The following is a 14,270-nucleotide window of genomic DNA, read 5'->3' on the forward strand; positions in this document are numbered from 1 at the left end:
TGGACACTGAAGCGTCAGTAAACCGAAGGGCGTCCTCTTGTTATTTCTTTACTTAAGCAGTTATGCTATTTGTAGAACACCTCTTCTAAATGTAAGACCTGTTATATTTAACCAGCCCTCCCTGCTTCCCTGCATCTCCTAACCTTCTCTTGTCACTCTCCTCCCTAACTCCTCTCTTCTTCAGGCCTCCTCTCTGACGGACGGGACTGTGACCCCTGCGATGTATCGATGAGCGATCATCCTCGGCCAACAAAAACAAAAATCTGTGTTAGTTCAAAAACAGTAACTGACTATTTAGTTTGGCTGTGCTGTTAGATTCTCGGTATGATCTTTCAGAGGTTAGGCACTGCCACTGAATAAACAGAGAGACAGTTTATCTTACATGTTCAGTCATTTATTCTGTGATTGAATCAGAAGGTGAAGAGTTAAAGCGACTCAAGCTGTGAATTAAGGTGCCAATAAAGTTTTTACATCACATGACACAGGTGATCGCAGATCGATCTAAGGAGACGTTTGTCTGCACATTCTTCCTTCAAAGACATTTTCTAAAGGTGTTTTTATTTGTGTTGTTATTGTCAGTTTCATTCAGTCGAGCTTTATTTTGAAGAAACAGAAAAGTAAAAACACGGTAAAGTTTAGATGTTTAGGGCCCACGGTTTGAAAGATCCCGGTTTACTGGCTGGAATCTGTAACAATAGAACATCATGAAAAGAAAACACGTTAAAAGGAACATAAAGAACGACTGAAATATCATAAATTTACAACAGATTGAAATCACAATGTTGCTTCTTTTTTCCTCGCTACAGGATTTAAAAAACAACACTTTAGAGGTTTTTTGATTTCTTTTCCGGCTCAGTATTTTTACCTTCTGAGTGAACGGGGATGCACAGGCCATGCAGGCCTTCTCTGGTGTTGCCGGGCTGTTCAGAGTAAACGGGCCGACTAAACCGGACTCCGAGCGCGCTGCAGCCGCCGCGTCTTTGATGGCGAAGAAGACTGAACTGCCGAGGAAGAGGACGGGTTCTCCAATACCCTGCAGAACCGGAAAATCATCAGGAAAAAGTATTTTTAAATACATTTAAAGGAGGAGAGTACAAATTTTAAAAGGATTTAAAGATAAAGGTGTGGATCTGACCTTGGAGGAGTAGATGGCGCGCGGGTTGTGCGTGTCTGACAGAAGGGAAACGTTGAATTGAAGCGGCACGTCGCACACGGCGGGGATCTTATACTGAGACGGACCTCGAGTGTACAGGACGCCGGAGGGGGAAAACTTCAGCTCCTCCAACGTGTAGAGACCCAAACCCTGCATGAACGCTCCTTCAATCTGAGAGAGGGACAGAGGTCGCAAAAAAATGGAAGAGACAAAAATAATGTGTTCTGGAAACACACAATGACAAAACGACTCGATCTGGAGCAGTCCTGAATCAGCCTTAAAAAAAAAAAACATGTTCAGGCTGGCTAACTGCATCGTCTCTGACCTCGCCCTGAACTATGACCATCAAACTGGAGAGACAGCGTCCAACATTTTAATAAGGTCAGACTGAAGCACTCTTATGTTTAAAATGAATCTGGAGCTCCATCTTAGATCAAAGCACGCTGAAGGCCTCTGAATGTTGTGTTTGTGTTTAATTTTTATGTTTTAAAAGCCGCTGTGATGCCAGACTTTGTCCGACAATAAAGGTCAATCAGTCACTAAGCTCACTTTCTTTTGCTTTCTTTACATCTAGAACTGGAGAAGGTGATACATGTAACCTTTTCAGATCACTTATTATGCACTGACTTCAAGAAATGTTACCAAGTGTGCCTCCAAACAGGTAAATAAAATGACCTTTAGAGACGCTTCCTCACTCTTGCTTCTGCATTTCCGTTCTTGAAAACATTTTTTCATCCGGGCTTTAGAGTTTAAAAGCGACTGGACTGACCTGTCCGATGTCCACCGAGGGGTTCACACTTCTCCCGATGTCCACCACAATGTCCGTCCTCACCGTCTGCAAGACAAAGATGTTGAATATCGGGATAATTTCGCAGATTAAATGATGTGAGCGATGAGAGGTTTCTGACCCTGTAGTCTCCTGTCAGACAGTCCAGCTCCACCTCGCTGCAGCACGCTCCGAACGTGAAGTACGAGTAGGGCTGACCCTCCATCTTCTCCCAGTCCATGTACAGGTCTGGACCTCTGAGGACGCACAGGAGACGACCATCGTAACTCCATAGATACATAAAAAATAAATCAAATGTGTGTGTTTTCTTTTTTTACCTGTAGAATCCAGTGGCTGATAAACTGATCTTCTCAAAAAATGCATCATTGACCTGAGAAGAAAATATAAAAACATATTTTTTACTGTTTCATTCATTAGAGTTTATGTTTCCTTTTCTCGTGAAGTCGTACCCAGCTCTCCCATGATCCTTTGGGCTTCTTCTCCCTGATTGGCTTAAGTCTCTGGTACAGAGTCTGGCAGGCATTCTGAGGGAAAGAAAATTTGAATAATTCAGTTTTAACATTTCAAAATGTTTAAACCGGGCGTAAAAGAGGAAAAATGAGACTTTACCTGGACAGCCCTGCCGTTGGCGTCGGTGCCGAAGGAGGCCGCAGACGGGCAGGTGTTGGGGACCGTGTTGGTGCTGGTTTCACTGATGTAGATCTTCGAGGGCGGGATGTGAAGCTCCCGACTCGCAACCTGACAGAAAAAAACAGAAGAGTTAAAAAATGAATCTGTTATCATTTGGTTCAAGTCACCAAAAGAAAAATCACAAATTCATGATTTCATCTTGTAAAAGAGGCTCAGTTGTTTTGTAAATAAGCAACTTAATGTCGTTTTTAAGGTTCTAAGTTTCTTTATTGATACCTAGAAAGGTAAATGTGCTGGGCAGACAAACAAACATACGTCAGGTCATGGCAAAGTCCTTACGCAGACACCCACTCAAAAGTGTTAAACATCCTGATCTTGAGTTAGTTTTGTTGAGTGGTGCTTTAGCTGCAGGTACAAAAGAGTTTCTGTAGCGTTTGGTTCTTCCCTTTAGGAGCAACAAACCCACAGCCAGGATTGAAAGAAGCATGAGGAAATGCGTTGGGGACTATTTTCAGCGGCGGATGAATCGATATTTGATGCTAAACTTTACCTGCTGCATTTTGGTGTGGATCCCCTGACCCATCTCCGTCCCTCCATGAGTGACGAGAACAGAGCCGTCTTTGTAGATGTGAACCAGAGCTGCAGCCTGTAACGCACACACACACACACACACACACACACACACACACACACACACACACACACAGACACAGACACACACAAACACACACAGACACACACACACACACACACACACACACACACACACACACAAACACACACAGACACAGACACACACACAGACACACAAACACACACAGACACACACACAAACACACACACACACACACACACACACACACAAACACACACAGACACACACAAACACACACACAGACACACACACACACACACAGACACACACACAGACACACACAAACACACACACACACACACACACACACACACACACACACACACAGACACACACACACACACACACACACACACACACAAACACACACACACAGACACACACACACACACACACACACACACACACAAACACACACAGACACAGACACACACACAGACACACAAACACACACAGACACACACACACACACACACACACACACACACAGACACACACACACACACACACACACACACACACACACACACACACACACACACACACACACACACACACAGACACACACACACACAACCAGCATGCAGAAATTAAAAAACACAAATCTTCTTAAATTGTGTTAATTTATGTCTTCAAAGTTCTGACCTGATTTAAGAAGCTCTCTGAGAATGCGATCCCGTATTTAATGGGGATGATGGACATCCCTCTCTTCTTCCAGCGGTTCTGCTGGTTAAACTGGTCGGCGGCTCTGCGGCGGGCGCTGTACTCAGACTTGACCTTACACTCCTCCCAGCAGCGCAGCATGTTCTCCGGACTGAACTCAAACTTGTAGTGGGTGACTGACGGCCCCTTGTACATGTTGATCTCCCGAATCTGAGGAGGAATTTCAAAATAAGAGAGTAGGGACCAGAAATTAAAGCATCTGATACGAGAAAAAAGCAAATGATATCCATACCTGTTTGGATATCACTGCAACCAAAATAGGTCGTTTTAAAACATGTGGTAACAGGAATGGGAGTTTTGAATGGATAGAAACTTAAACCTGGTCTGCAGGGCGTCCCAGCACCATGGCCACGTCGTTAATCATGCTCTCTACGACTAAGAGGCATTGCGGGACGCCGAAACCTCTGAAGGCCGTGTTGGAGGGAAGGTTGGTCCTGCAGGCGGCGCCGCTGCCTCGCAGGTTGGGAATGTTGTAGGCGTTGTCCACGTGGAGAACAATTTTCTCTGCAACCTGCAAAAAGAAGACAATTCATATTTTTTTCTTCGTTCAGTTTTTTACATTTCAAAGTTAAACATGAAAAACGGCAGATTATTGCCGACCAGAAGAGACTCATCGACCGCGTTGCCGGCGTTGGTGTAGCACTGGAAATCTGCAGCCACGATCCTTCCATCCTTCATGAAACCCACCTGAAACAAACAGCACCAACCTGTCAGGATCATCAAAACGACCCAAACCTCGCTGAAATAAAAAGTGTGTTTTTGTACTTTGTATTTTCCCAGGACCGGGTGGCGAGCTCCTGTGATCAACATGTCCTCTCCTCGCTCCAGGACGCAGCGCACCGCATGATTGGTCCTGAGGAGAAACATTAAGACATGAAAATCACATTCATTAAATGGATTCATTTATTTCTCGTTTCTACGACTCACTTCCACGCGGCCACGGACGTGATACCGGCGAGTATGGCTGTTTTGGTGACCTTCCCTCCAAAAGCTCCGCCCAACCTTTTGACGTGACAGGTGACTCTGTTGGACGGGATGCCCAGCGTCTCTGCGACTGTCTCCTGCAGTAAACATCAGTCCACCTTAATGCTATGAACTAGAAGCTACAGCAAAGGTAAAGCTGAGAGAAGAAGTTTTCACAGATGAGTCCTCAAACTGTCAAAAAAAAAAAAAAAGCAAAGACGGCGGTTTCTGCTATTCTGCAAACCTTTAGCCACGGCTAACCACCAGAGTGCATGGCGTCTACATATGAACAGGGTGACCATCTGCTACATGTCCTGAGTCCAAAAAAGACACAACAAACACTTCCTGGTTTTGAACAGTCCCTGTCTCCAGTTTCACGCAACATGCAACATTCTTGCAACGTCTTTTTAAATCAATCAGTCGACGCTGCTGCTGTTTTAACCAATAGAAAAACATTTCCTGTGAAGCAAAGTTGATTTCATGTGTCCCTGTTGAAGTGAGGAATAAAAGAAATGTGTGTGTACCTGCATTAACGAGGGCCACTGAGTGGAGACGTAAACGCTGAACTCTGTCTCCTCGCCGACAGGAACGACCAGCATGCTCTGCGTCTCCATGTAGAAATGTTCCTGACCGCCCAGTTTGACCTCACCTGAGGAAACAATCACAAACAACGACGGACAAACGGGTAAACTGCATGAGATCCAAAGGTAAAGCTTCCTGTAATCACTGACGTTTATTTGAAGGTTACAGAAGATTTGACCTTCATAAATGTGATCGACAGTTTTAAACGCTTCAGTCACGTTTCCTCTCTCGAGTTTCCTCCGAGGCTCGTAGAAAGACGACTTCTCCACGGCCTCCTGTCACACACACACACATACACACACACACACACACACACACACACACACACACACACACACACACACACACACACACACACCTTTAGGGTATCAGAGTGCCTGTGAGCTGATGGTGAGTCGTGTGTGTGTTTATTTAAACCACAGACCTCTATAGTGAACACCGGGTCGGGCAGGTCTTCATAGCTGATCTTCACGGCGTAAGCTCCTCGTTTGGCGTGCTCCCTCGTATCAGCGACCACCGCACACACAATCTGACCGACACACGACACCTGCACGCAAAAACATCAAGAGAGAAAATTGAAGTTTAGATATTTACTCACAGCTAATGTAACGAGTATGAATGAAAATGATGAAACGACCGAACCAAATTTAAAACTTTTTCACATTTTGTTTATTTTTTTATTGTTTGTGTGTTTTCAAAATTCACAAAAAAAGAAGAAGTGAGGATTCTATTCATCGTCACTGGGTGGCACCTTGATTTCTGACTATCCACTGTCCTGTCTTTTTGGGGCGATCAGTCTTTTATTTCTTTGTATTTTGTTTATTTTTGAAGCTCTAGATGTCTAAAAAAAGCTCAGAGTGGATCACACACACAAACATAAAGCAGCGCACACACTCGCTCACCTCGCTCTGAGCCAGCAGCTCCTCCTGATAGCCAAACGACTCCCGCACTTTTACCCCGGGAATGTCTTCGGCCGTGATGACGTCGACGACACCGGGCAGCCTCAGAGCCTCGCTCACGTCCAGCCCGCTGTTTGAAATGAAACGTTTTGGATTAACATTTAGAAAACGTGTCGGACATCTTTGTTACTTTGTTCATTTTCTGCCTACATGATTTTAGCGTGTGCTCGAGCGCTGGTGACCAGAGACAGGAAGAGCTCCCCGTCTGTGTGCGGCATGTCGTCGCAGTAAACGGCCTCGCCCGTCGCCTGGCTGATGGCAGAGCGATGCATGATGGGACGTCCCACTGGGTCCTGCTCGCTCTGACCCTTTGACACGTGCTGAGGAAGAAGAAAAAGATGAAGCAGTCAGGTTTTTTCATCTTTGAGGTGTCAAATCTTATTATCAAAATTATTATTATTAAAAGTTAAAATCTTTTTAACTTTTTCACAGCAGATTTCTGACCTGGAACTCCTGCAGCCCGGGCTGGATGTCTCGGGGTAACGGCTGGATCTTCTCTGGGAGCTCTTCTTTAATGACATTCTGTAAATTTAAACTCTTTGTAAGCCTCTGGTGTTGATATTTGACAGGATTTATCGTCTTACATCATGCATTATGTCTGAGATTGCCCTGACCTACCATCTCTCTGAGCTCCTGCAGGACCTCCAGGTTGAACTTGAAAAGGAAGCTGAGCGACAACGAGCGACGAAACTCCACTTTTCCTCCTGGAGCCGACGGATGGAGGACCAGCTCGTCCAGGAGGACGTCGTAGGCCCGGCTGAGGGTCTCATCGTCCCACGGCCTGAAGGAGAAACAGGATCCTTTAAGTGGCTCTTTGGAGTTCAAAATATATTTAGAGAGAAGGACTCTGACCTTGTGGCGATGGCTGCGCAGGTTTTGGAAGCGCTCAAGGTGGTCGCTCCCATCCCTCCGTAGTAAATACTGACGTCCTGAACGACTCTGGAGCCCTCCGAGAAAAACACTCGCATCCCCGACGTCACCGTGGCGAAGGACATCTCCTTCCTCGGAGCCTGGCGGAAGACTCGAACAAACTCCCCCTGCAGGACAGACGACAGTATCATCCAAAACATTTTCACTGCATATACGTTTTATTTATTTCCTTTATAGGCTTTTCAGGAAAAGTACATTTGTCTTTTTTGCCTTGTTTGGTCAGTTTTCAGGCAACCCCACATGGCCGTTTTGGAGGCCCCTCAGTTTGCCAGATATGAGACCAGTTATCAGGTCAAATGTTCAGGATTGTTGATGCATATGTTTCCTTTTTTAATGTTTTTTAAAGGAGTGATGTGAGCTGATTTTGAATCATAAACTTGACATGTGAGCACTTCCAGACAGAATATTAGTTTTCACCTTTCTGGTGAAGGGGATGAAAACGGAGACGATGATCTCCTCCGGCTTCAGGATGGTTTTGCAAAAGCTCGCAAAGAAATCTTGACCCAGAGGAACCTCTCGTCTTCCTCCTGCAGGAATCAGAAACACAGATTTGATTGTTAGGAGGACTGAATTAAATGTACTTCTCTCTGAGAGGAAGACTAAACTCTGAACTCACCGTTTGAAATGACGCTCACTTTGCATCTCCCGGCAGCCAAAACAGGGTTCAGGTCGGAGTTTGGATACGCACTGATGACTTGACCCCCAAGAGACTAAATAAGAAAAAGATCAAAGTTTTCTACAATAACAAGTCAGTTCAATGTGAATCAGTCAAAAAACTAAAGCATGTGGAGGTTTATTTCTCTACAAAATGTTTTTTTTAGGAGAAGAAACGAGAAAATATCAGTGAGGAAGTCAAGGAGTTAAAAACACATTCGATTACATAAATATCAGAAAAGCTGGAGTTGAAAATACGTACAGCTACATTTCTTATCTGGACACTTCCCAGGTTCCCCAGCTGTTGGATCAGAGCTCGGAACAGTTCGGTTTTCTCCTCCGGAAACTGAGGAACTAGTTTCTCCAGGAGGGACCGAAGCTCAGCCAGAGTACAGCCGGCTCCAACCCAAACTCCTGCAGAGAGCGCAGAACGAACAAGACTGTGAGTTTAGGGCTGCATATTTTTTATTCTTGTAAATTTCTGCTGAGATTCATGAACCTCTGGGACATAAAAAAGCAGAGGAGTCTTAAAAATCAGGTTTTAAACGCGTCTTTTTTTAAACTTTAAAGCAGAGTCATTGTCCCTAAAATCAAAAATCATGATCAAAAGTAAATTCTAAAGATAGTTTACTCACCTGTTGGTGTGTGAGAGACCTCAAACAGCTCCAGAACTCGGGTCGGAGAGATTATCAGAGGATGGAAGACGCCTTTGAACTTTATATCTGGACCTTTAACACAAAGTGGAGTTTGATGGTAAATGGACTTGAGCTTGTTTAGTTCTTTTCTCGTCAAATAATACCAGCTGCATCAAACCTTAAAGGAAACATCAGAAACTGTTTTTTCCCTCCGCTCACCTATGTTGGTGTTTCCCACAACCAGCGGAGCTTTGGGGTTCTCCGTCTTCAGCTGCACCAGCTCCTCCAGAGAGACGGGGGACACCCAGCGGATCCTCTCCCCGTCAAAGGTGAGGGTCTGTGGGGTTCCTTTTTCTGCCATCAGCTGTGGATAGAAACTCAGATTAAAGGTCTTCGTCATGTGTTTCACTAATGACAAACGTCAGCAGCTGAAAGTTGTTAACAACGTCCGATGACTTACGATCAGTTCAGGAGGGAAGATCAGCTCCTGCGTCGGGTCCAGGGGAAGAAACTTGTCTTTGTCAAACAGCTGTGGCGGCTCCTGAGGCAGATTATGAGAACGTGAAGAAGAAGAAAACAAACACTATGATTTGGCAAATATCAGGAGATTTGAAAGTGTGAAAGCCCTAAAAGACAAACATAATTTAAAATAAATCTCAAAGATAAAAAAAAGAGAAAAGAAGACTCACTCGCTCAGTTTCATCAGTTTGATTTCCTCCATCCAGGCAGCAGTTTCCGTTTCCGCTCACTTTGCAGCAGTTTGTCTCCTGATTGGATTCACAGCAAAGCGATCATCACATTTTCACATCTTTATGTGACATAAAACCTTCTACAACGCGTGATTTGTGTCAGAAACAGTCACAAAGATTCAGCTGTGGTGTTCTTTAAATTGTTGAACTTGTTGCCCAGGTGATCTTTGTACCTGACAGAAAGTCCTGCAGCCGTCTACGATCGGTCGATATCCAGTACAGCGACACAGATTCCCTGAAAAGCAAACACAGACGATGAGGACGAGGCTGAGTGCAGCGAGCATTTGAGTCAGGACAGTTTGCAAAAACATCAAGTGTATGAATTAATGCTCATTTATCTTTGTTGTCATTATGTGTACGACAGATTTCAGGTGAACAAACCAGCCAGAGCCTCTGTGATGTCGTCCATGTTGGGTTGAGGTTTGTTCCTCAGCAGCGTGTACATCGCCATCACCATCCCCGGCGTGCAGAAGCCGCACTGAGAGCCGTGAGCCTTCGCTATCCGCTCCTTCAAACACAGAACCAAACATTTCCTTTATTGCATGAACAAAACGTTTTGTTGAGGAGTTTTGAAATCTGCATTAAAAGGATTCTTGATGCTGTTTTTGTTCTGAATGCGTGCTCATGATCACAGATAGATGTAATAAATCATAATAAATAATACTCAGACTTCTTAGGAAGAGAAATCTTTCTTTCTTTGAAGGAAAAATATGTCAAATTATTTGATAAATCAGGCGTGCAGATAGGGAGAACCAGTGAAGGATTTCAAGCTGCTACAGAGAGAAGATTAAAGTTTTGTGATTTTAATTTCCTCACTGAACAAAACATTTAAAAAGGTTGATTATAGGTGATTTAATAAGCTGATTTGATCCACATGCTTTATTTATTTAGCCTGTTTAAGTCATTCCTCAGCATATCTTCAAACTTACTCAAAATAAAACGACCTGAAAGTCTAAAAACGCTTTTTGGATGGTGATGGTGCGTTCTCACCTGCACAGGGTGGATTTGTGTCTTGGTGCTGCCGATGCCCTCCACCGTGGTGATGGCGGCTCCGTGAAGCTGGCAGAGCGGCAGCAGGCAGGCGTTGGCGGAGAAATGACTGTCGGTGAGGTGAAGGAAACGTGTCACAGCGTTGTTGTCACTGCGTTACCGCGCAGTGATTCTGTCTCCGTGGGTCTGGTTATGGTTGTCGTGTGTTTATTTGACTTTTTCTTTGCGTCACTGTCGACGTCAGTGTCTTTGTGTTGTTTGTCTGCCTCCTCTGGAATCACTTTTTGTAACTCTGTCGTCATTCAGGTCGCTCTAATAAGAGTCGTGCGTCTCTTCTTTTAATAATCCATTCTGCTGCTCTGTGGCTTTCAAAGAAGACATGTTAACAGTTACTTCTCTGTTTATCATTTATGCATTTAGATATGCACCAATATGACTCGATTTATCCACCAGATAAACAGCATTTCATTTGAGTTTCATTGTATTACACTAGCAGTTCCCTGTCACCAGCAGAGGGCGCTGTATGGATTACAACAAGAATCATCACTCTCTCCTGTCGAGCGGTGATGCACGTACATGCGCAGTTATTTTCCAGTTGAGTGACCATCTTCTCTTCATTATAAATCTTTTCCACAAGTGTTTTTTGATAACTGTGTTTGAGGGATCGAAGAAATATATATAGGCTGATATATCTGTATCTGATTTTTTGTCTCCCCAACATCGATATCGGCATCGGCCCCAAACATCTTATATCGGTCGGGCCCTAGTTCTTATGATTATCATGAATTGAACATCTATAAGGTTATGTTTGATACTGTTGAGATCTGCAGAGAGACTTTCAGAGTTTAGTTTGTAGTCTGTATGCAGCAGCTGTTTTTCATTTGGCTGTGTGTGTTCGGGGTTGATTGTCTCCTGTTGCTCCTCCTCCTCCTCCTCCTCCTCCTCCGCACAGTAAAGAAAAGAGACAGATGTTGAGCTGGTTTGGAGCCAGGAGGGAAAATTCTCCATCAGCACCCACAGAAATGTTGTTCTCGTGTTGCATCTGGTAACTCCCTCTCTGTGTCAGTGATGTCAGTGTTTGGCTTTTGTTCTTTAATAACAAAAATTAACAATTTTTTTTGTCTATGTTGCACCCATTTCTTACAAATACTAACTTTGGCACTTTTTAAACACAGTGTGGCTGCAGGTTCAGAAACAGAAGCAGCAGAAGTGTGTTTTGCCGTTTGGTTTCGTATTTAGAACAAATGAAGGATACTTGATGGTTTTGGTAGCAGGTTGGTATCGGGACACCATCACCGTGCACGCCCCGCATCCTCCACCACCGCAGCCCGACTTTGTCCCGGTTAACCTCACTGAAGTCACAGTCAAGGAGATCAAAAAAGCAGGGAGGGTTGAAACCTGCTCATGCTCACTCACATCAATATGATAATAAATCAGTTTTTAAAAAATAGATCTGAAGGATACACTTTTCTCTGAGGAAGGACAACAGCATGGTCTCAGGGTCGGCATGCTTCTCTGTTACCTGTTTTTTAAAGAGAGCGAAAATATGTGTTACTCAAATACCTCACAGCACTTTACAGGAACTGTCTCCCCAAACATTCCTGTGACTGTGCTGACCTGCTGAGATTCAAATCCCTGATCCAAACACACCTTTTCAGACTTTTAATCGCTAATCTTTTTGTTTCCTTCAACTTGTTTTGTCTGAATGTAACTCTGTAAAGTGTCTTTTAGTGTTTTAAAAAGTGCTAAATTAATTAATTAATTATAATAATGTATTATACTGCCCTACAAAGGCAAAAGACCGTAAGTCGCCAGAGTGTAGAACTGAGAAAAATGACTTTAAAGTCTTTTTGTTGTCCGGCCAAATGAGTTGCAGGCAGAATCTTGGAAATGTGGAAATTCTTTGTCTTTTTAATGAGGTTATTAATGTTTATAAAAATGTTGAGCTTAAACATGACCTTTGACCCTTATTTGGAAGTTAAGGTACTCTGCCGTTGCATTGCCTGTACAATAATAAGAGGTCATGCCAAGGCAAAAGGCAGTAACTTCCATTTGTTAGCTCCCTTGGTTGCTGATCACTATATTAAATCAGTATATGATAAATAATGATAACATACATGAAATCTAGTGATCATGGCACAATTAAGTGCTTGATGACAGATATTAAAACAAAAGCATAACACCTTAACTCCACTGCAGTAAAACAGTAACTTCACTTTGATCCGCAGCAAAACAAAGGCAGAAGACCTTAACTCAGTTTGAGCATTCCTGAACGCTGCAGTACAAAGACAAAGACCCTGATGAGTGAAGTTACTCTGCCTTGTTTTCTCGAGGGCTTTTGGAAGTTAAGGCAAATACAACCTACTATTTTCTCAAAAGAACAACACAATTGACTCAAGATATTTGTCCACATTATAAAGCACATCTGTAATGTTCCAAAAATGACAAAAACTCTACAGTATTTACATGAAGCAGTGTGCATATATTTATATTAGATTAAGATGATAATAATAATAATACAGTATTTACATAATTAAACCATAGGATTATACGGGTTTTGACAAAAAAACAAACAAACAAACAAACAAACAAACAAACAAACAAACAAACAAACAAACGAACAGTTGAGTGACAAAATAAGAGATCAAACTTACATCTCATTTAAGGTTAAAGGAGGTTGATTCGTTTTATCCCCCAAATAATTTACTGTCAGAATAATTTGCCTAAGTTTAAAAAGTTTATAAAACTGCGTCATACAATGTATTTTTCAGATTTTACCAAAAATATGATTCGTAAAATTAAAAACTCTTATTGTTTTCAATCATCAGTGTCTTCCTGTCACAAAATCTGACAGGTAACAAAATTCTGTGTAACACCTCTCACTTACGTTACGACTTTTTTCGATCAATTTTAAGGAACTTTTTTAACGTTTTAAATTTCCAAACAAACTGAAAACGTTTCGTCAACCATAAGAATAACTTTGACAGCAGTAACAGTGATGACAACAGTTTGAAAACTTTCATTATTGACGGAGGTTAGCGATAAAAAAAACAGCTTCAAAACGACTAGCGGTTAACTTAACTTAAACTTAACAATGTGTTAAATATACCTTTTTCCCGTTAATAAAGAAGCACAAAGTATCTCCTTCCCTTCTTGACGACATGTTTCATATGTCAGTGAAAGTTTTTGCACAAAAAAAAAATAAAGTCGGAATAATTCTGTAGCACTTCCGTTTGAGACTTTCAAAATAAGACATTTCCTAGACGTTTGAAAGACAAAAACAAAGGAAAGAAACATGATTTGTTTTTTATTAATTACATTGATGTTATTTTTTTTTTCACTTCTCAAATTACGAGAATTTGCATTTAGTGATTTGAATATTGCTTTTTAAACATATTTAAATAAGTAAAATAATCTGTGACTTGGGTTTTAAGTTTCTTTATTTAGAATAAGATTTATTAGAAAAAGTTTCATGCTGTCAAGGCTTATTTTTTAAGCTTTCTGGTGACCTTTTCAAATTGAGGTCTTTACCATTTAAAAGTGAAAATGCTTTCATGTTTTGATACATCCTGTCCCACACTGTTGCCGCTGTTTAACTTCATAAATAAAAAAAGAAGAAAACCGCCCACCTTCAACCCGACGTGACCTGTTTAAGGTTTAAAACAAACAATCTACATTTTAAAAAGGTTTGAGTCAAAGTGCAAATTCCATTAACTCTCAATGCAAAAAACTGATTACATGTCCTTAAATTCAACCTTTTACGTCTTCTGCTGTTATAAAAGTCAATGACTCCCACTCTGTAAACAACACACATCACAAACAGAACTTCACTTTTATGCTGCTGATATCGCTCAGTGCAG

General features: G+C 42.4%; 1 protein-coding gene across 2 annotated transcripts; it reads right to left on the reverse strand.

Annotated features, from left to right (window-relative positions):
* Positions 1-372: 372 nt before the first annotated feature.
* Positions 373-13,615, reverse strand: aox6 (aldehyde oxidase 6). Of its 2 annotated transcripts, XM_061032846.1 has the most exons (35): positions 13,520-13,615; positions 11,875-11,932; positions 11,666-11,762; positions 10,411-10,519; positions 9,802-9,928; positions 9,594-9,655; positions 9,361-9,438; positions 9,132-9,212; positions 8,891-9,035; positions 8,672-8,764; positions 8,299-8,450; positions 7,999-8,092; positions 7,800-7,909; positions 7,305-7,489; positions 7,071-7,233; positions 6,897-6,974; positions 6,603-6,772; positions 6,396-6,522; positions 5,918-6,040; positions 5,672-5,768; positions 5,436-5,560; positions 4,876-5,009; positions 4,714-4,801; positions 4,549-4,635; positions 4,268-4,459; positions 3,871-4,098; positions 3,121-3,216; positions 2,550-2,678; positions 2,390-2,464; positions 2,258-2,310; positions 2,062-2,176; positions 1,923-1,988; positions 1,136-1,324; positions 866-1,033; positions 373-686 (listed from the first exon to the last, which is right to left on the reverse strand). In XM_061032846.1, the coding sequence occupies exons 1-35, from the start codon at positions 13,571-13,573 to the stop codon at positions 636-638; spliced, it is 3,999 nt and encodes a 1,332-aa protein (XP_060888829.1). In that variant the 5' UTR covers positions 13,574-13,615; the 3' UTR covers positions 373-635. The 2 variants fall into 2 exon arrangements, with proteins under 2 accessions (XP_060888829.1, XP_060888828.1); XM_061032845.1 differs by having other exon boundaries at positions 5,436-5,768.
* Positions 13,616-14,270: the final 655 nt, after the last annotated feature.

Source organism: Labrus mixtus, chromosome 24 (genome assembly GCF_963584025.1).
Source record: "Labrus mixtus chromosome 24, fLabMix1.1, whole genome shotgun sequence".
Classification (NCBI taxonomy): Eukaryota; Metazoa; Chordata; class Actinopteri; order Labriformes; family Labridae; genus Labrus; species Labrus mixtus.